General features: G+C 44.3%; 1 protein-coding gene across 2 annotated transcripts in view; it reads right to left on the reverse strand.

The window, feature by feature from the left end:
- Positions 1 to 23,422, reverse strand: part of abca2 (ATP-binding cassette, sub-family A (ABC1), member 2) — a 508,234-nt gene that overhangs the window by 238,760 nt on the left and 246,052 nt on the right. For both annotated transcript variants that reach the window (XM_080212375.1, XM_080212373.1), the window contains exon 6: positions 11,053 to 11,157. In XM_080212375.1, the coding sequence (XP_080068501.1) occupies positions 11,053 to 11,157 (105 nt within the window). The remainder of the gene's footprint in view (positions 1 to 11,052; positions 11,158 to 23,422) is intronic.

A 23,422-nucleotide genomic window follows, 5' to 3' on the forward strand; every position in this document is an offset into this window, starting at 1 on the left:
GTTGGCATTTATAGCTAAAGGAATAGAATGTAAAGGTAAGGAAGTATTGTTGCAACTGTACAAGGCATTGGTAAGGCCGCACCTGGAGGATTGTGCACAGTTTTCTCCCCTTATTTGAGGAAAGATGTAGCAGCATTGGAGACAGTTCAGAGGAGATTCACTGGATTTATTCCAGAGATGAGGGGTTTGTCGTATGAAGAGAGATTGAAAAGTTTAGGCCTGTACTCTCTAGAATTTAGAAAAATGATGGGAGATTAAATTGAGGTGTACAAGCTGATGAAAGGTATGGATTAAGTAGATGTAGAGCAGATGCTTCCACTTGTGGGGCATTCTAGGGCAAGAGATCATAGTCTTAGGGTAAGAGGTAGCAAATTTAAAACAGAGTTGAGGAGAAGCTATTTCTCTCAAAAGGATGTGAATCTGTGGAACTTGCTAGCCCAAAATGCAGTGGACGCTGGGACAGCGAGTAAATTTGAGGAGGTGCTAGACAGATTTTTAATTGGTAACGGGTTGAAAGGTTATGGGGAGAAGGCAGGAAAATGGGGGGGAGGAGCAAGTCAGCCATGATCGAATGACAGAGCAGACTTGATGGGCCGAATGGCCTAATTATGCTCCTATAGCTTCTGAACTTATGTCAAATCTCCTTGAACGATAGCCCTGTGAAATGCTTGGGTTAGTTTATTATGCTGAAGGCCCAATGGAAATGAAAGTTGTTACCGATGTTGCACAAATATCAGGACCAATTTTAACTCTTCCGCTTGGGAATGGATTTTTGAGTGAGTCATAATCTTGCCCATCTTCTTAAATTATCTGGAACAAGGAGATGCAAGTGCAGTGGCTAAAATTGATGACGATGCAGAGCTACCAAAGCGGGTGGAGTGCAAAGCTGCTGAGCTATCAGGTAGACAAGTAGCAGATGAAATGCGGTGAAGAGAAATGCAGCATGATTCAAAGAATCATGGAAGAAAATCCAGGAAGGGACATGTACTTAAATAATGTGAAAGATGATAATGTACATGGGAAATGAACAAGATCAAATCGCTGCTGTCACAACAATGCTCATCAGCTGTAAGTGAAGCAAATCAGACGCTAGATCTCCTGGGATTTATTAAAAGGTCAACAGCGAGCCAAGGTAGTGAGGCAATGATGAGAGACAGAGATGAGGAGAAGCTTTTTCTCTCAGAGGGTGGAGCAACTTTGGAACTCAGAAGGCACTGGAGGCAGGGGGTCACAGAATATTTTTCAGGCAGAGGTAGAAAGACTCTTTGTTAGGCAAGGGAATCAAAGATTAGCAGGGATAGATGGTGAACGTGGAACTCAAAACACAAGCAGATCAGCCATGATCTTGTTGAACAACAGAGCAGGCTCAAGGGGCTGAATGGCCTACTTCTGAGTGTTTGAAATCCTACTGATTCATTAATCGATAGTGTGGCTGCACCTAGAATGCTGATCATCGCAAAACAAAAAGGGAAATTACAGCTGCAGAGCGGGTATGGAAGGAGAGTCATTAGAATGGTTGAGAGGGTGGAGGGATTGGAAGATTAATGAGTGATGATCTAAACTGGGCATCTTCTTACTGGGGGGTTGCTTCAGGGTACAGTGGAGACAAGATCATAGCAAGCAGTTTCACAATGTCTACCTTTCAAAATGGTCAGCATTTTGCATCATTTTTATCTGATTAAATGCCTCCATAACCAAGAAACAGAGACCATCAGTGGTAATTATAATGTTAACTTAAAGCCGCAACGACAAATAATTAGAAAGCACACAAAAGAATATTATTTGTCTAGTCTGTATCCATTTCAATAGGCTAAACATGAGCCAGTTCTACAGAAAGGGAGGAACATGTCAAAATCAGGTCTTCAAGGAGAAAATTGGTGGGGCTTCTGAAAACCAAATACATTAAATTCCAAAAGGGCTATGAGAAAACAAAATTGATAACAAAAGCTGTTGAAGACACAGGCTAGGATTCGAGTTTACATTGGTTCATTGGTGCCTTCATCGGAAGATAATTTCTCAAGGAGTGGGACACCAGCGAAAGATCGGATCCATTGTCCCAGAGTAGCCAGAGGTCTTACATTGCTTAGTTGGACAGCAACCAAGAGCAGGAACACACATGGGTGCTAAGATTTTTAAAAATTTGATCAAGAGATGTGGACATCTTTGGCATCGTTTATTACCCATCCCTCATTACCCTCAGGAAGGTGATCATCAACCACCCTCTTGCTACCTGCAGGTACAGCTGGCTTCAGTGATGGAGAGGTGCAACTGGCATTGAACACTGTATAATCATCAGTGAACATCCCCACTTTTTCCTATGTTGGGGACAGGAGATCATTGATGAAGCAGCTGAAGATGGTCAAGCCTACACCACAACCCAGAGGAACTCCTGCAGCGAGGTCCTGGGGCTAACATGATTGGCCTGCAACAACCACAAACATCTTCCTTTGTGGATTCTAACCAGTGGAGAGCTTTTTCCTTTGATCCCACTGACTTCAATCTTATTTCAGGCTTGATGCCACCCTCAATCAAATGCTGACTTTGTACCAAGGACAGTCACCATCATCTCACTTCTGAAATTCAGCTCTTTTGTTTGTGTTTAGACTAAGGTTATAATGAGGTCAAGAGCTATGTGGTCCTGGTGGAACCCAAACTGAGCATCGGTGAGCAGGTGATTGCTGTGAAGTGCCCATGATAGCGCCGACATCTTCTGTTCTTCCAATACATTACTGCTGTTTGGGAATAAGCAGCTGAGGCAGTAATTAGCTAGATTGGATTTGTACTCCTTTTTGAGGACATTTCTGGGCAATTTTCCACGCTGTCAGGTGTTTGCCAGTGTTGTAATGGAACAGGTTGGCGAGAGATGCAGCTCACTCTGAAACACAACAATCAGTATTAGAGCCATGCTGTTCCCGGAGTCTATAGTCGTTGCTGTATCTAGTGCACTCGATTGTGACTCAATATCATGAGTGAATAGAATGGGCTGAAGACTGGCATCTGTGATACTCAGCATCTCAGGAGGAGACAGAAATAGATTATCCACCTGACACTTCTGACTGACTGAACGTCGTTGTAAATGCTTCAGCCTTTCCTTTTGAGCTGATGGGTTGATTAATCAGGAGGGGATGTTCGTGAACTCCCCTCCTCCCATCGTCTTCCCCCATTCATGACTCCGTGCAGCAAGACTGCAGAGCTTTGATCTGATCCCTTGGTTGAGAGATTGTTTAGCTCCATCCACGCGTTGCTTCAACGTACGGCCTGCATTGTAGTTCCACCAACTTAGCCCCTCAGTTTTAGGCGCCTCCAATGGTACTCCTGGAATGTTCTGCCACACGTCCCACACAACCAAGATCAGTCTTTTAGTTTGTTGGTCATTCAGCCTGGCCATGAGGGTGCAGGTTATAGTGGAATGCTGTTGTGCTGCTGCTGCAGATGGCACATATCACCTGGTGTTTGCCCGGTTTATGGGAGGCAGTGGTACAATGGTATTATAGCTGGACTCACAATCCAAAGACCCAAGGTAATGCTCTGGGGCCCGGTTTCAAATCCTGCCACAGCAGCTGATGAAATTTGAATTCAATAAAAAAAAAGCTGGAATTAAGAATCTACTGATGACCATGAAACTACTGTTGATTGTCGGAAAAACCCAATGTTCTTTAGGGAAGGATATGTGCCATCCTTACCTGGTCTGGCCTACATGTGACTTCAGAGCCACAGCAATGCGGTTGACTCTTAAAATGCCCTCAGTGACGGGCAATAAATGCTCGAGATGTCCATGTCTTATGAATGAATATAATAAAAGTTTTGAGCTGCTAGATTTGATCTAAATCCTTTGTTAGCACAGTGAGAGTGCTGCACAACACCAAGGAAGGTGTCTTCAGTGCAAAGATGGGACTTTGTCTCCACAGGACTGTTCCACGCAGCAACCCAAGTGTCACCTCAGCTGAGGTCAGCAAATTCAGAACAGAATCAAGATTAAACTTCCTGTGTCTGAATGGCTCACTGACGTTTACATTTAGCCAGATAAATGCAAAATACTGTGCGGATGCTGGAATCTGAAACAGAAACAGAAAATGCTGGAAAATCTCAGCAAGTCTGACAGCATCTGTGGAGAGAGAATAGAGCCAACATTTCGAGTCTGGATGACCCTTTGTCTGAGCTGCGTGAAGGGTCATCCAGACTCGGAACAATGGCTCTATTCTCACGCCACAGATGCTGCTGTCAGACGTGCTGAGATATTCCAGCATTTTCTGTTTTTGTTTTAGTTAACAGTTTTAGTTAAGTCGGGCAGTATGATCAGTGCTGGCGTGGAGGGCCAAAGGGCCTGTTCCTGCACTGTAATTTTCTTTGTTCTTTGCTGTACACTTACCCAAGATGGTTCAACCAGACATGGTGATAGCTCACTGCACATTCACAGAGCAAGGCCTTTTGGCGAAGGGCAAGCATCAAATTGAGCCCAAAACGGGGTGCAATGCCTTATCTTGTCAGCTTGGATCTCGTTTGCCTCTCTTGTGGGGATTGGATTCAATTGGATTTTGGAATTTGTTTTTGGAGCAAGCAAGGAATGGATTTGGGTTTGCCCGGTCCACTCTGAGCATTGGCTTTGTAACTTTAAGGATAGAGTGGAAAAAGGAAGCATCTGGAGTCAGTCTTCAATTAATATAGCTTAAGCGCAAAACCCAGAGGACATAGGCACTGACTCCCTTTTCCTCCCCACAACACTACTGGAAACCAGTTCTTGTCTATACTTTAGGATAATGCCTTAAACTTACCCCAGTTAGCAACAGTTGCTCTTGTTTACAATTAGAGCTTGCACTTTACCATGACATGATTGCAACGTCAATAGACGTCTTATGGAAAACAAAAAGTCCACACTGGAGGCTGCAACTCTCAAGGTAATTTAGAAATCATCTCTTCTTGACTCCAGTAAAGTGTAGAAGCTAACGGCTTAGCATTATAGCAACTGCTGCAACAAAAATATCCCTCCTTCCAGCGAACCTTCCTGGAATGGCAATGAGAATGGAATCTGGTTTTTGCTGGCTGGCAGTTCTCAGAGTAATGAATGAAGGGCCATCCAGACATGAAACACTGGGTAGGATTTTATAACCTTGCTCGCCCCAAAACCAGAAAATTCCACCTGAGGTCAATGGACATTTCTGTGGTCTGTCCCTTGGCCGCTCCGATTCCCCTGGCGGGCGGGACGGTAAAAGTTGCGCCATTGGCTCTATTCTGTCTCTGCAGATGCTGTCAGACCTGCTGAGATTTTCCAGCGTTTTCTGTTTTTGTAATGATATGGCCATCTATATCCCCCTCAACTGCAGAAAAAACTATAACCTATTCAGTCACGGAAAGGGAGATATTCTAGCTGTCCAAATTGCTCACATCATCAACAGTGTTCTAAATAAACACAAAGACCCTTCCCTAATGGGTTTCTTTCTTTCCATTTTCATAGAATTTTTAAAAATGACGCATCAAAGAAATGTTTCATTTATGGCAATTCATTTTACCACAGGAGAATAAATTTGGCTAGTTCAAGACTGACAGTGTGTGAAAGCCAAAGTAAGACATTAACAGCTTCACTCACCATGCTAAGTAGCTGACAGAATTATATAATTCCAGCTATAATTCATTTCCATTATGTGCCAAGGATCAGTAATGCAGCATTGCTTCACCCAAGAGTGGAGCTGTAGCAGTGCCAGCGTTGTGGAATCTTTCCTCATTTATACTGAATTCCATAATGCTGGCAGGAACAGCCCACCACACGTGGAGGTGTTGGCAAAGATCTAAAGAGACCGCTGCTCAGGAACACATGTTCCACGACTGCTCTGCCCAGCTAAGACTTCTGTCCACAGGCAGAAGAAATGGTGGTGCTATTGAAGACAACCCTCAAGTTGTTACCCACAATGGCATAATGGTATTATTAATGGATTAGTAAGCCAAGGTAATGCTCTGGGGACCTAGGTTCGAATCCTGCCATGCCAGACGGTAAAATCTGAATTCAATAAAAATACGGAATTAAAAGTCTAAAGATGACCATGAAACCATTTTCAATCGTCCTAAAAACCCATCTGATTCACTCATGTTCTTTAGGGAAGGAAATCTGCTGTCCTTCTGTGGTCTGGCCTACATGAAACTCCAGAGCCATGGCAATGTGGTTGACTCTCAAATGCCCTCTGAAACGAAGGGCAGTTACGAATGGGTAATAAATGCTGGCCCAGCCTGTGGTGCCCACATCCCGTAAATGAATTTAAAAAAACAATTATGCTCTTGTCTCTCATTCAATCCTCAGCTGCCTCTATTTCTAACTCACACCAAGTCCCTATTCACCCATCACCTCTGCACTCACTGATTTACACTGGCTCCAGGTCCATAGGTGCCTCAAGTTTAGAGTCCACATGCTTGTATTCAAATACTTCTGTGATCCCCACCCTCCCTATCTCTACAACATCCTCCAGCCAAACAGTCCTCTGAGTACTCTGCATTCACTGATTCTGACTTCTTGTGCATCAATAACATCCTTCACCCAGTCATCATCGGCATCTGTGCCTTCAGCTGTGTGGCACCTGGGATCTGGAATTCTCTCCCCCTTTTCTCTTCCTTTACATCACTTATTTCAGCTGCCGTTTTGACCAAGCTTTTGGTCACCTGTCCTAATATAGAATCCTGTCAGTGCAGAAGGAGGCCATTTGGCCCACTGAGTCTGCACTGACTCTCCAACAGAGTATATTACCCATCCCCTGACCCCATGCATTTACCCCATGAGTTCCCCCTAACCCCCATATCTTGGAACAATTAGGGGTAACTTAGCATGGCCAACCCACTAAGCTTTGGACTGTGGGAGGAAACCAGAGCGCTCGGAGGAAACCCATGCAGACACGGGGAGAATGTGCAAACTCCATACAGACAGTCGTCCAGGGCTGGAATTGAACCTGGGTCCCTGGAGCTATGAGGCAGCAGTGCTAACCACTGTGCCACTCTCTCTCTTCCTTTCATGAGATGGTATTCTTTTTTATCTGATTCTACTGCGAAGCACCTTGAACATTTTTCTGCATTAACAGTGCCATACAAAAACAAGTTGCTGCCATTATTATTGAGGGAACCAAAAAAAGGCTACGTCACCAGATTGGGTGACGGTGCTTCTGGGAACAGCCTCAATAATGCCTTCACCCACTGCACTGCCGCTGAAACCAGGGCTGCACTGGCAAATGTACAAGTGCTCATTCACGTTCAGTGCAAGCACTTAACATTGCAAAAAGCAGAAGGATTTTCTTCCCTCCAGCACCATCACTGAGGGGCAAATAACAACCACACAGTAAAATGTTCAGGAAGTTTATATGATCAGCGTAGCCTTGAGTTGCATGATTCCCATTCAATAGTATTAATAAAAACTCAAACATCAGCAACAAGACCCAACGTTTTACAAATTGCGACTGAGTGACTAAGCGGCAGGGAGGATAGAAATGTTTTATTCACAAGGCGTTTCAAACACCCTCTTTAAAGATCACAGTAAATTTCCATTGAATAAAGGACATACTTCCCAAGTTTCATTCATTGTGTATTCATCTTTCCCTTAGGAAGGGAAAAGTATCTTTCCTCAAACTAGTTTTGGAGAAACTGGATTTCACGAGCAATGCTAAATTGGATGGCACGGTGGCACAGTGGTTAGCAATACTGCCTCACAATGCCAGGGACCTGGGTTCGATTCCCGCCTTGAGTCACTGTCTATGTGGAGTCCGCATGTTCTGCCTGTGTCTGTGTGGGTTTCCTCCAGGTGCTCCTGTTTCCTCCCACAGTCTGAAAGACATGCTGGTTCAGTGCATTGACCATGCTAAATTCTCTCTGTGTGCGCCAGAGTAGGTACCAGAGTGTGACAACTAGGGGAATTTCACAGTAACTTAATGGCAGTGTTAATGTAAGTCAGTATGTGGGGTTACGGGGATAGGGCCTGGGTGTGATTGTGGTTGGTGCAGAATCGATGGGCCGAATGGCCTCCTGCACTGTAGGGATTCTACGATTAATGCATCACACATTGTTAAACGTGTGAATGCGAGTGTAACGATGAGATTTCATTTTCTTTGGCATGATTAGTGACACTAATAAAATTTTAAAAAAGCTTCAAATTGTAATTGGCAAATTAACAGCTGGTAAAAATAACCCCAGATTGTGGGAGGGGCCAGGATTTAGTGCAATTTGTGCACCATCGGTCCAATAAATTCAGGCAAGGAGCAGGAGGAGTGTTAGATGTACAGGTTAGGTGGATTGGCCATGGGAAGTGTGCAGGGTTACGGAAATAGGGTGGGGGGGTGGACACAGGTAGAATGCACTTTCAGAGGGTCGGTGCAGACTTGATGGGCTGAGTGGCCTCTTGCTGCACTGCAGGGAGTCTAAATGTAAAATAGTAGAAGTTGCTGTCCAGCTTGTGTCACTCCACTATTAGCTTTGTGGAATCAGCATCACGCACTCAGTCTTCCTCTTGTTTTTAGGAACTTGATTACAGGCTCATTAATCATGCCAAAGAAAATGAAATCTCATCGTTACACTCGCATTCACACATTTAACAACATGTGAGGCATTAATCGTAGAACCCCTACAATGCAGGAGGCCATTCGGCCCATCGATTCTGCACCAACCACAATCGCACCCAGGCCCTATCCCTGTAACCCCACATACTTACCCTTCTAATCCCTCTAACCAATGCTTCTCAGGACAATAAAGGGCAATTTAGCATGGCCAATCGACCAAACCCCCACATCTTTGGGCTGTGGGAGGAAATCGGACCACCCAGAGGAAATCCACACAGACATGGGGAGAACATGAAAATTCCACACGGACAGTGACTCAAGCCGGGAATCAAACCCAAGTCCCTGGAGCTGTGGGGCAGCAGTGCTAACCACTGTGCCACCATGCTGCCCAATGAGAGTGCAGTATAACAATTGCAAAGGCTTAGCCCTTCAGGTTCTAATGTTTTTGTTATTTTGAAAAATGGTGCATTTAATTTTATCATTGATTAAATCCAACGTCGACATTTCATCATTCTAGATTCTCAATCACTGAAAACAACCTCTGTCTATTAAATCCGTGATTGACTTTTCGCTGGAGTTCAGATGAATGAGCGGGGATCTCAGAGAGATTAAAACATTCGAACAGGACTAGACAGGGTAGATGCGGGGAGGATATTCCTGATGGGGGGGGGGGGTGCGTGTGTGTGGTGGTGGGGGCAGTCCAGAACCAGAGGGTACAGTCTGAGGATTCAGGACAGAGATGAGGAGGCATTTCTTCACCCAAAGAGTGGAATTCATGACTACAGGAAGTAGTTGATGGCAAAACATTGAATACATTCAAGAGGTGGCTAAATATAACACTTGGGGTGAATGGGATTAAAGGCTATGAGCAGAAGGCAGAATTAGGCTATCAAGTTGGGCAATCAGCCACGATCGTGATGAATGGAGGAGCAGGCTCAAAGGGCCAAATGGTCTCCTCCTATCTTCTATGTTTCTATGTCTATCCCTTCATAATTTGCAACAATTCTGTCGCACCGCCCTTTGATTTTCTCAGCCTTGCTGTTGCTACAAATTTGTATTCCTGCCAACCCGAGGAGAGCAGTGTCAGAGCGATTCACTGGTGCACTGATGTCAATTGACAGCCGTGAAAGCAAAAAAGTTTCCTGCCGTATTACACAACCCAATTAAATCAAACGGGTAGTTTGTTTACAGAGCTGGGTGAGCTCAGCTGGCAACAGCGCGATGCAGGAAAACGGCAATAATGCCAGTTCAATTCCCATAGCAGCTGAAGGAGTTCTCGGGACCTCCAACCTTGTTTTGTCTAACAGAGAGATGATGTTCCAAAGTACAATCGGAAACCCTCGGACAGTGAAATAAAAGCAAATGACTGCAGATGCTGAAAGTCCGAATTAAGAACAGCAAGTGTTGATAAATACTCAGTAGGTCTGGCAACATCGACGGAGAGATAAACAGAGTTAATGTTTCAAGTTGAATACGGTCCTTCTTCAGAACTGAAGGAAAGGAGATGGGTTCAATGTGTTGAAAGGGTGAATGGGATAGAAAGAACATTTGTCATCTAATCTCTCCTGCCCTTAACCCTATCCCTGACCAACTCTTTCGTTCTTCCATCCATTTCAATAAAACAAAACCCATCCCATCTGACAGTTCCAAAGAAGAGTTAGAATGGACAGGACACATCATTCTTTTTCTCTCTTTACAGACGATGTCAGACCTGCTGACTGCTTCCAACACTTTCTCTGTTCCTGTCTTGGACAAAGAGTTCATTATATGGCATCAGAGTGACTTTATTACATCACAATTCCTTTAGGAGTACAAACTAACATTACCCAACAATGAGAAATCCTGTCACTAATTTCACATTATCTGGTTTGGTCACCCTACAAGTGACAGATTTCGCCAACCCCCTCCCTACTATCCCTCCCAGATTACAGTGCTCATAGTAAATGCCTCAATGGTAGGTGTTTTAAAGGCCACTGGCTTCAAACATTATTAACAACTCTCATGTCATAGAATCATAGAATCTCTACAGTGCAGAAGGCAGCCATCTGGCCCATTGAGTCTGTACCAACCACAACCCCACCCAGGCTGTATTCCTGCAACCCTGCACATTTACCCTGCTCATCCCGCTGATATAAGCGGCAATATAACATGGCCAATAAACCTAACCTGCACATCTTTGGACTGTCATTGTCTGTTCCCTATGCAATACCAAAGAACCATGAGGGAAGTTGAGATAATAAAACAGAACTGTCTGTAATTCCTAAAGAAGCAGATGGGGCTTGTCTCCAAAGATTGCTGTTTTATAATCTTTGCTATCTCTAATACCGGCGACTTAAAATAGGGGAGGAAATCATAGCGTGCAAGAGGCCATTTGGCCCATTGCATCTGCATCGACCCTCCAAACGAGCACTCTACCTAGACCCACAGCCTCGCAACCCCTCGCACTGATCATGGCCAATTCACTCAAACTTCAAATCATCATCATGCTCCCATGGTTCGGCCCTACAGCAGAAACTGAAGTCTCCCTTACCTCGAGGCGTAGCAGCTTCTCTCCAGCGTTGAATGCATCCCAACTTTCACTGTCCAGTCCACTGTCCACCGCAGAAGGATAGGATCCAAAACAAAGTCGGAACACCTGAAAAACAATCAAAAGCGACTGAATTAAACTAACTGTTTGAAAAGATTAATTACCACAAAAAGACATAGGCAAAGGTAACTTTAATGAATTTTCAAATGCTAATCCATTATTGTCGCTGGTCCTATGAATAGTTAATGAAGATCTACGTTGAACACAACACACAATCTTCTGCACTGAACTCTATTGTTTTAATGCACTTGTCTGGTGGATTCACAGAATATGTTATAATATCAGCGGTGGCTCTGGGTACCATTCCTGCTTCTGCTTCAGGAGTTTTTTGCTTCAAGTCTCATTCTGAACACTTGTGTGCAAAAATCTAGGCTGACGTTCCAGTGCAGTGCCAAGAGAGTGCTGCACTGCCAGAGGTGCCGTCCTTCAGGTAAGTTATTAAACCAAGGCTCCATCTACCCTCTCAGGTGGAGGTAAAGGTTCCCAAGGCAGTATCTCAATAGATGAACAGGGCAGTTCTAGAATCCCTACAGTGTAGAAGGAGGCCATTCGGCCCATCGATTCTGCACAATCACAATCTCATCCAGGCCCTTTTCCCATAATCCCACAGTTACCTTGCTCATCCCCCTGACACTAGGGTCAACTTAACATGGCCAATCAACCTAACCCACACATCTTTGGAGCGTGGGAGGAAACCCATGCAGCCACGGGGAGAAGGTGCAAACTCTACACAGACAATGACCTGGGGCCAGAATTGAACCTGGATCCCTGGCGCTGTGAGGCAGCAGTGCTAACTATTGTGCCACTGCACTGCCCTAACCAATATCTATCCCTCAAAATCACGATGGCAGGTTTTTTTTTGGAAGTTTGCTGTGTGCAAATTAGCTGCCATGTTTCCTACATTTCAACAGTAACTGCACTTCAGAAGTCCTGAGGTTGTGAAAGGCACTTTATAAACGCAACTCCTTCTTTCTTTATTTATTGAGGGAGCTTGCATCAGTTGGCCTCACAACATTCCGAAAAGTGCTTTAGAAACAGTGGGATTCTCCGTCCGTTCACACCAGCTACAGCGAACAGAGATTTGGCTGAGTGCTAACTTCTCTAACCTCGCCGGCAGCAACAGTGGGGCATGAACATCCAAAGAATTCTGGCCAGTGACTACTATGGGCTACTTCAACTAATGAAATAAACATTGCGTCCAGTTAAATCTGATACAGAGGATTGCCTCTCGCTTCTCGCCTGTGATTTTCTACAGCCCTCGGGCGACTAGGGATGAACACTAAATGCTGGCCAGCCAGCGACGCCCATATCCGACAAATAAAAATAATTTAAAAAACATTAAATCACTAATTCTTCAGTGTAACCCACTGTATTAATAAAATGAAGCATGCTGACTAAAGTCATTGAGTCACAGAGGTTTATAGCATGGCAACAGATTAGGTTGATTGGCCATGCTAAATTGCCCCTTAGTGTCCTGAGATGCTTAGGTTAGAGGGATTAGCAGGTAAAAATATGTGGGGATACGGGGGTAGGGCCTGGGTGGGATTGTGTTCGGTGCAGACTCGATAGGCTGAAGGGCCTCTTTCTGCACTGTAGGGTCCTAGGATTCTATGATAACAGGCCCTTCAGCCCAACTTGTCCATGCAACCCAGTTTTCACCATTTAAACTAGTCTCAATTGCCTGCATTTGGCCCATATCCCTCTACACCCATCTCACCCATGTAATTGTCTAAATGCTTTTTAAAAGACAAAACTGTACCTGTCTCTACTACTACTTCTGGCAGCTTGTTCCAGACATTCACCACCCTCTGTGTGAAAAAACTGCCCCTCTGGACCCTTTTGTATCTCTTCCCACTCACCTTACAATACCCTCTAGTTTTAGACCTCCCTCCCCCTCATATATCTAGCTGTCAACAGCATCCAAGTCTGGCTCTGGGAGACACCCCACAATATTTACAGAATATTAATAAAAAGCAATAATAAAGTGATTATAAAGCAGTGATCTCATTTCTCGATCTGATGGACAAGTTGCAAACTATATCTCGACCGGAGACCATTGGCTGATTACTGCTTTGCAATCACAAGTCCATTACTCACTGAATAAATCATCCAAACCCTTTAATTAAGATTGTTGTTTGCATTTATAAATTATTCCTCACAGAACCACAAGTTGTTTATTCACAAAAATCATCCCTCTACGCCCTGCGCTGGGAAGATTTTTAACACCCTGTTATTTATAAAGATATTCAACAGCTTGTTATCGCATTGCTCCCGAAGTTTTTTTCGTTCTATTAGTGTCACAAGTAGGCTTACATTAACACTGCAATGAAGTTACTGTGAAAATCCCCAAGTCGCCACACTCTGGCACCTGTTTGAGTACACTGAGGGAGAATTTAGCACAGCCAAGGCACCTAACCAGCACATCTCTGTACTGTGGGAAGAAACCAGAGCAACCTGGAGAGAACCCATGCAGACACAGGAAGAACATGCAGACCCCACACAGTGAACCAAGCTGGGAATTGAACCTGGGTCCCTAGTGCATGAGATGAGCTGGGAGTTGTGGGGGCGGCTTAACGTTAAAATATCAAATGATACAACCCCGACCCATCACTTCAGTGCCTGCTCCACAGTCGTGTGTTTCATGGTGTGTCAGGATCCCATTCTCCAGAGATGGGGCACTTCATCATAACATTTAAATCAGATTTCTGATTTGAATTGGTAACATGATTTAAGTGATTTCTCGGAGCCTGGGGAACCCTGGACCAAAGCAAAGATGAAAGCTGTGAGATCAGACAGCAAGGTGCCTTGTACGGCTCTGCCTGTGAGCCAGGAGAGCATCCTTTCTGAACATGGTATGGCTCCTGCTGTGCCCAAAACCAAAAGAAACTACAAAAGGGCGTAAATGTAGCCCAGTCCATCACGCAAACCAGCCTCCCATCCACTGACTCTTTCTGCACTTCCCGCTGCCTCAGAAAAGCAGCTAGCGTAATTAAGGACCCCATGCACCCCGGACATTCTCTCTTCCACCTTCTTCTGTCGGGAAAAAGATACAAAAGTCTGAGGTTACGTACCAATCGACTCAAGAACAGCTTCCTCCCTGCTGCCATCAGACTTTTGAATGGACCTACCTCACATTAATCTTTCTCTACACCCTGTTACTGCAATCAGCTAACACTGCAGTACACTCATTTGGCTATTCTGAGCCCTTCACTGAACAAAGGGAGAATCAGGAAGGAATACTTTGATCGCAAACTGACCAGAAGGTAGGGAGCCCTGAAAGGCAGCCAAATTGATTTTTTTAAGCAACACTGCAACTGAAGAGATGAAAAGCCACAATAACATCCAAAAAACTCAAACCTGGCCCAGGCTCAGGGACTAAAACTGGGCATTTTACATTCAGTTCTGCGGACAATCAAGTTATTTATTCTCTGGTTGCACATGAGAATCTCAGTGACCAAACAACATCCTGCATTTAGTTGGAAGGTTATTGTTGAGACTTTCAAATAAATAAGTGACCTCATTGCTTAGTTTCATTGTACTTCAGTAACCAAACATAAAGTTCCACATTATTCCCTTCTGAACCTCTCACACACACACAAAATAGTAATGGTCCCATTTATCAGTGCCATTACCAAGCTAACAAACAACAGGGATGAGTTCAACATGCCACTGCCCTCACCACATTAATTCAGTTGGATCCTGGTCTCTGCATAATTACAGATAGAATCATAGAATTCCTACAGTGCAGAAGGAGGCTGTTTGGCCCATCTAGTCTGCACCAACTCTTCGATAGAGTATCGTAACCAAGCCCTCTTACCCACCCATGGCAGGAAGTGTAAACAGAGTCAATGGATGGGAGGCTGGTTTGCGAGATGGACTGGGCTACGTTCACGATCCTTTGTAGTTTCTTGTGGTCTTGGGCAAAGCAGGAGCCATACCAAGCTGTGATAAAACCAGAAAGGATGCTTTCTAAGTGCATCTGTAAAAGCTGTTAAGTGTCGTAATAGACATGCCAAATTTCCTTAGTCTTCAGAGAAAGCAGAGGCATTGGTGGGCTTTCTTAACTACAGCATTAGTGATCCCCATAACCCCACCCATTTGATTCCCAGCTTGGGTCACTGTCTGTGTGGAGTTTGCACGTTCTCCCTGTATCTGCGTGGATTTCCTCTGGGTGCTCCAGTTTCCTCCCACCGTCTGAAAGACGTGCTGATTAGGCGCATTGACCAGAACAGGCGCCAGAGTGTGGCAACTAGAGGAATTTCACAGTAACTTCATTGCAGTGTTAATGTAAGCCTACTTGTGACTAGTAATTAAACTTTAACTTTTAATCCACCTAACCTATACTTCTTGGGACACTAAGGGGCAATTTAGCATGGCCAATCCACCTAACCTGCATATCTTTGGAGTGTGGGACTGGAGTACCCAGAGGAAATACATGCAGACACGGGGAGAACATGCAAACTCCACACAGACAGTGACCCAAGCCGGGAATCAAATGGGTGGGGTTATGGGGATCACTAATGCTGTAGTTAAGAAAGCCCACCAATGCCTCTGCTTTCTCTGAAGGCTAAGGAAATTTGGCATGTCTATTACGACACTTAACAGCTTTTACAGATGCACTTAGAAAGCATCCTTTCTGGTTTTATCACAGCTTGGTATGGCTCCTGCTTTGCCCAAGACCACAAGAAACTACAAAGGATCGTGAACGTAGCCCAGTCCATCTCGCAAACCAGCCTCCCATCCATTGACTCTGTTTACACTTCCTGCCATGGGTGGGTAAGAGGGCTTGGTTTCAGAATTGAATCCAGCGCTGTGAAGCAGCAGTGTTAACCACTGTGCTGCCCTTACAGAGTATGGAGACTGAATTGGTTGCAGATGTGGGGAAGCAGCTTCATTTACAGGACTAGGTGGCATTAGCCTGATGATGACAGGCAGATAGCCCTACACTTCCACTGGTCGAAGGTGGTGGTTTTTGGAGAAGGAGTCTCTAATTTTTTTAAAAAGTGCTTTTCAGAGTTCAGGAAAGGGTGAAAAAGTCATAGCAGCCAGAACAAGTAAAAACAGTGTGAAAAAGATGCAGCTGGCATGGAGCAGTGAGATAAAGTGAATACAGTGAGCCTAAGCGAAAGGCATTAATTACAAATAGACAAAGGCATTTCTCACATTTCAGTAAGGTTACAGTCTTTGATTTATTTGTTATTGTCACATGTATTAGCATACAATGAAAAGAATTGTTTCTTGTGTGCTATACAGACAAAACATATTGTACATAGAGAAGGAGAGACAGTGCAGAATGTAGTGTTATAGTCATAACTAGGGTGTAGAGAAAGATCAACTTAATGCGTGGTAGGTCCATTCAAAAGTCTGGTGGCAACAGGGAAGAAACTGTTCTTGAGCCGGTTCGTGGTGACCTCAGACTTTTGTATCTTTTTCCTGACGGAAGATGGTGGACGAGAATATGTCCGGGGTGTGTGGGATCCTTGATTATGCTGGCTGCTTTTCCAAAGCAGCAGGAAGTGTAAAGAGAGTCAATGGATGGGAGGCTGGTTTGTGTGATGGACTGGGCTACGTTCACGATCCTTTGTAGTTTCTTGTGGTCTTGGGCAAAGCAGGAGCCATACCAAGCTGTGATAAAACCAGAAAGGATGCATTCTAAGGTGCATCTGTAAAAGTTGGTGAGTGTCGTAATAGACATGCCAAATTTCCTTAGCCTCCAGAGAAAGTAGGGGCATTGGTGGGCTTTCTTAACTACAGCATCGGCATGGGGGGACCAATACAGGTTGTTGTTGATTTCGACACCTAAAAACTTGAAGCTTTCGACTAATTCAACTTCATTCCAGTTGATGTAGACAGGGGCATGTCCTCCAATGCACTTCCTGAAGTCGATGACCATCTCCTTTGTTTTATTGACATTGAGGGAGAGATTACAAAATGGCTGGAAGGTACAGAATTGGGAATTCACATCGTCCCTGAATGGAATCAGCAAGATGTTTGTAAGCAATCCCCACAGACAGACATAATAAATTTTCTTTTATGTTTGTTGTCCAAATACCAACATTTGCCTTACCAACTGCAGAGAGATAATAAATCAGTCTGTGCCCTTCCCATGAATAAATCAATGTCTGCATGTAACGTGATTTAGAGTGTGGGTGGGGATGAAATGAAGTAACAAAAATACATTATAAGATTAATCTGGTTTATGCCTCTTCCCTTGGCCAAATGTCTCTGCAATCATTCTTTGTATTATTTAAAGTTACTGCTTAAATAAAGATTTACAATTCTCATCTTCATTCAGAACATCGCCCACACTGGAATAACAATACAGAATATAGACTGTTGATATTCAGGGCATTTTTGTTCATTGCTTTTGATCTTAGAAATGGCCATAAGGCAAATAGACACAGTCGCTGTGACAATTTGGAAGTTGCTATAAAATATAAAAATCAAACCATAGAATCCCTTCAGTGCAGAAGGCAGCCACCTGGCCTATCAAGGCCGCACTGACAACAATCCTACCCAAGTTCTATCCACGTAACCCCATATATTTACCTTCCTAATCCCCTGACACTAAGGAGCAACTTAGCATGGCCAATCAACATAACTTGTACATCTTCAGACAGTGGGAGGAAACCGGAGCGTGCGGAGGAAACCCACGTGGGCACGTTGAGAATGTGCAAACTCCACGCGGACAGTGACCCGAGGCCGGAATCAAACCAAGGTCGCTGGTGCTGTGAGGCAGCAGTGCTAATCACTGTGTCACGATTTTAAATGACAATGGTTGATTTGTTACACATGCCATATTGTACATACTGAATGAACAATAAAGTGACCTACGTGGTTCTTATGGAGTTACCAAAAATATAGAATTAAATCATAGAAACATAGAAAATAGAAGGAGCCAGACCATTTGGCCCTTCAAGCCTGCTCCACTATTCATCTTGATCACGGCTTATCATCAAATTCAAAATCCCGATCCCACCATCCACGCCCACCTCCCTCCGCCTTGCCACCCCAATCCCTCCCATATCCCTTGGTCCCTTTAGCCCCAGGAGCTATACCTAATTCCTCTTGAAATCAGACAACGTTTTGGCCTCAACTACTTCCTGTGATAGTGAATCCCCCACATTCACCACCCTCTGGGTGAAGAAATTTCTCCGCACCTCAGTTCTAAAAGGTTTACCCCTTATCCTCAAACTATGACCGCTGGTTCTGGGCTCCACCACCATTGGGAGCATTCTTTCCGAATCAACAGTGTTTAATCCTTTTAGAATTTTGTAAGTTTCTGTGAGATCCCCTCTCACTCTCCTGAACTGCAGAGAATATATTTACTCCTGACTTTGTTTTCATATTTTATTGCAGAAAATAATCCGGTTATTAATCACTGTTCTCAGAGGTGGTTTTGCCGATCCATAAAACTGAGTAGAGAATGAGGGGTTGAAAAAAGCAAGATGTGTGCCACATTGCAATTAAAAGGAATACTGGAAAGGACCAAGTTAGTGGAGGAATGGCAGGATTGAACTGGGGGCTCATTCAAATTGTATAGCGAACAGTTGTTAATAGGACAGGATCAGTCATGTGGATTTCCCAGAGCTGTGATTCTGTTTTAAGGCTCATTATTTTGATTAATATTTTGACAGCATTACAGAATTTACAGAGATGAAATGAAAGTTTCCACGAGCAAAGGCTGGTTCTAACTAATCTGGTAAGTTAGGTGAATGAGCTCATAAAACAGTCAGCGTAATTTAATATAGAGAAGCACTTTGTTGCATTCAAGTGCTCAGGCAACTCAAAGCATCTTGATCCTATGGATTATGTCTTACAGATCAACAGAGTCGTAATCAACCAGTCGCTGAAGATACAGAACATGAGGAATGGCAGGAATCTCCCCGAGTCTGCATGGGTTTCCTCCGGGTGCGCTGGTTTCATCCCACACTCCAAAGGTGTGTGGTTAGGTTGATTGGCTATGCTGAATTTCCCCTTCTGTACACCACCACCTGGAGGGGCCCCTTCCAAGCCATGCACCACCCTGACCTGGAAATATATCGCCATTTGTTCACTTTTGCTGGGTCAAGATCCTGCAACTCCCTCCCTAACAGCACTGTGGGTGTATCTACACCTCAGGGAATGCAGCAGTTCTAGAAGGCAGCTCACCACCACCTTGGTCCAAAGGTGTACAGGTTCAGTTGATTGACCATGCTACACTGTTCCGTAGTATCATGGGGACCAGCAGGGTTATAGGGATAAGGCGTGGGTGGGATTGTTGTCAGTGCAGGCTCGATGGGCTGAATGGCCTCCTTCTGCAATGTAGGGATTCTACGATTCTATGACATGAGAGTGGAAATAAACAGAATCTATGGAAGCATTCTTTGGTTAGAGGGAGGTCTTGTGACACAGTGAGATCATCCCTATCCCATGGCCAGAAGCTGTGTGTTCAGATCTCATTCCTGGTCTTGATGGCGATAGAAGGTACATTCGGAATGTGGTCTCACAGGTTGATTATTAGTGTGAAAATTCTTCACTAGCCACGAAGGCAGGTTATAAGAGCAGGAATGTTCTTTGGTCAGCCATACCGTAGAAAGCAGCGGCAAACCACTTCAGTATTTTGACAAGCGTAACGGTGGGTCAGTCCATGGTTGCCAATTCTCTCTTCTGGCATGGTGCTTAGAAGGGCAGGAGGATTGTTTGGTCAAGTGGGGTACACAGGCAAGAGTGGCAAATTAAGAGTTAAAACTGGCTTCACCTTACAGTTGGACTGTTCAACAGGGTTTGGTCTTCACAGTTAGGGGTGGAGATGGGTGAAGAGGAACTCAACAAATCACTGAATCCCTACAGTGCAGAATGGGGCCAATAGGCCCATCGAGTCTGCACCGATTCTCTGATAGAGTATCCTACCCAGACCATCTCCCTGCTCTTTCCCCGTAATACCGCACATTTACATTTAGGTAAATTTAGCTATAGAGATTGATAGATTACTGATTAACAACAATGTAAAGGGTTATGAGGATAGTGGGTGTAAGAGGCATTGAAGTGTCTGATCAATCATGATCACATTAAATGCTGGAGCACAATCGATAGGCTGAATGGCCTACTCCTGTTCCTCTGCTCCTCAACTTAATTCTCCTGGTCACTCGGATCAGTAAGATGTCTCACAACACCAGGGTCAGCTAGGATCCTAGGATTACTAGGATCAGCTTAGTAACTGAGAACCATTCACTTAGAAGGGGCTTGGGCTCAGGAGAATACCAGTGTGACGTGAAGGATGAATAGACCATGGTAGATTCTGGTTGCGCATTGTGGACAGATAGCGTAGGACTGAAAGGCACCAATACCTTGCAAAACATTAAACCAAAGAATTAGGGTGGTGGTCAGGTGTTGATGCCAGCAACGTCTACATAAATGAGGGAGAGTGTGTGCATGTTGTGGCGGTACAGTGGCACAGCAGTTAACACACTGCCTCACAACACCAGGAACCCGAGTTCAATTCTGGCCGTGGATCACTGTGTGGAGTTTGCACATTCTCCCCATGCCTGCATGTGTTTCCTTTGGGTCATCCGGTTTCCTCCCACACACCAAAGAGCATGTTAGGCAGATTAGCTAGGCTAAATTGCACTTCGTGTCAGGGGGATTCGCCGGTTAAATGCATGGGGACAACGGGGATAGGGCCTGGGTGGGATTGTTGTCAGTGCAGACTGTAGGGAATCTATGATTCTATGTTGATGAGAAGGTGCGTCTACGAAAGAGAAGAGAGAATATGTGCATGAGCGAATGTGAGTATTAAAGCGACAAAAACAATAAATCAGGCCGACAGTCACTTCACGCTGAATTGGTAAACATTGAAGAACCTTCATTAAAGTGTTTCGATGACCTTGTCAGTCAGAGGCACAGTAATAATTCCTGCTGCTTTGGATGAAGCAGCTCCAGATTCCTGCCTGTCATTTTGATAAAGTCTGATCAGTGCTTTCTCGTGCTGAGTGGCAGCTGGTGTACCTGAGCTGTAAGTGCTACAGAAACCAAATGAACTGCCACTTCCAGAATTGATCAAGTGGACCCCCCGACCCCAAAGTCACTATTTGCTCTGTTAATACCATCAGTGAATCCAAAACTGTGCTACCATTTGAAAGCTCAGAGTTAAAACAATCATAAGAATATTCTATATAAGGGCACGCAACACAAGTGCTGATTTTTTAGGGTGTTGGCATTCACTGCTAACAAAAGAGAGTATAACAGTAGGAAAATGCAACTGCTTGGATATTGGTGCAATCGCATCTGGAGTACTGTGTACAGTTTTGCTTCCCTAACTTGAGGAAGGACATAAATACATTAGAGATGGTTCAGAGAAGGTTCACTAGACTGATTCCATGGTTGAAGGATATGTTTCATGAAGAGAGATTGAGCAGCTTAGGCCAATAGTACTCCCTGGAGCTTAGAAGATTGAGAGGTGGTCTAATTAAGGTATATAAAATGCTGAAGGGGATTAACAGGGTAGACGTAGAGTAGATGTTTCCTCCTGCTGAAAATGACGAAAGGTCATGAATGTAGCCCAGTCCACGCAAACCAGCCTCCCATCCACCGACTCTGTCTGCACTTCCTGCTGCCTCAGAAAAGCAGACGCATAATTAATGACCCCACACACACCAGACATTCTCTCTTCCACCTTCTTCCGTTGTCTGAGGTCACGTACCAACCAATTCAAGAGCAGCTTCTTCCCTGCTGCCATCAGACTTTTGAACGGACCTCCCTCACATTAAGTTGATCTTTTTCTATGCCCTAGCTATGACTGTAACATTATATTCTGCACTCTCATCTTTTCTTCTCTATGAATGGTATGCTTTGTCTGCACAGAGTGCAAGAAACAACATTTTTCACTGTATTCTAATAAATACCAGTAGACCACTGCCTCCCCCTTAGTTGCTGTGTTCCCTGCATTACAATAGTGACTACACTTCAACACTATTTGATTTGTTACAAAGCGTTTTAAGATATCGAATTGTCATGAAAGGTGTTACAAGTCTTTTTTTCAGAAGGTGCGTAGAGTCTACCACAGGAACAGATCTCTACAGTGGTGTAGACTGAGATAATGAATGGATGTGAAAGCAATGAGACGAACTTTGTGATGTTTGGAGATAATAAACTGTGTGATGTTTGGAGATAATAAAGATAATGTAGTCCGAGTGAAGACTGCAATATGAGTTAGTGTTTGTGGAAAGTTAAGGCATGGAGGCTAGCTATGACCACGTTGGAAGGAACCAAAGGGTTGGATAATAGCTGACAAGCTGGGTAGCCTGAGTCAAGAAATTTCCCAACTTGACAGATCTGTCTCCGTATGAAGAGCCCTGGATTTTCACTTCAGTCAGATGAGGAGGGAGTGGGCTAGAGTCATGCCCGTCGACTGTGGGAACAGATCGTAGGCAGTCAGGAAGATGAGCAGGTACCAAGGCAGGCTAGTAAGAAGCCCCGCTTTGGTTCCCTGGGACTTCATGCCAGTTGTTTTAAAAGCTATTAGGTCCCCTAATACCTCACACTTCCTCATCTCCCAAACCATACCAGCCCCATACCCTATGCCAACTATTAACATCATGTGCCCTCTATATTCAACCACCTCCCTCCATTCCACCATCAGTATCCAGTATGGGCAGACCTCAAGGACCATGTGGAGATTAAGAAAAATAATTTTCTAACTATCTATTAGAATACTTCTCTCCCCACTTCAATTGTTCAATCTCTTATAAAAACAGGTTTTTTTTTATTAGTATCATAAGTAGGCCTATATTAACACTCGATTAAGTTACTGTGAAAATCCACTAGTCACCACACTCGGGCACCTTTTCGGGCACACTGAGGGAGAATTTAGCATGGCCAATGCATCTAACCAGCACGTCTTTCAAATTGTGGGAGGAAACCGGAGCACCCGGAGGAAACCTTCACAGACACGGGGAAAACAAGAAGACTCCACGCTGAACAGTTGCAGCAGTGAAAATGGGGCTCAGTTTAAACGCAGCATTACTTTCAAATGACTTTGCTGAGTTCAGCTTTCCTGACTGTCTGATTCACACCCTGCACCCTCCCAGCAAAACACTAATGGGGCAAAAATTCCACATCTGGGTCCTGCCTCCCATTAGTAAAGGTCTCCGGAATAGTTCCGGCTTGATAAAACACAGCCCAAACTTTTAGGTGAAGCTCAGACCAGTGTTTACGTGGTGCATGGGCAACAGGGAATTAAACTAAGGACAGAAAAATGATTCAGCATTAACTTTCTGCACATTATTCAGAACATTTGCATTTTCTCGCTTAACTGAGCTTCATTTTGATACCT

Source organism: Carcharhinus amblyrhynchos, chromosome 25, assembly GCF_965287045.1.
Source record: "Carcharhinus amblyrhynchos chromosome 25, sCarAmb.v2.hapA, whole genome shotgun sequence".
Taxonomy (NCBI): Eukaryota; Metazoa; Chordata; class Chondrichthyes; order Carcharhiniformes; family Carcharhinidae; genus Carcharhinus; species Carcharhinus amblyrhynchos.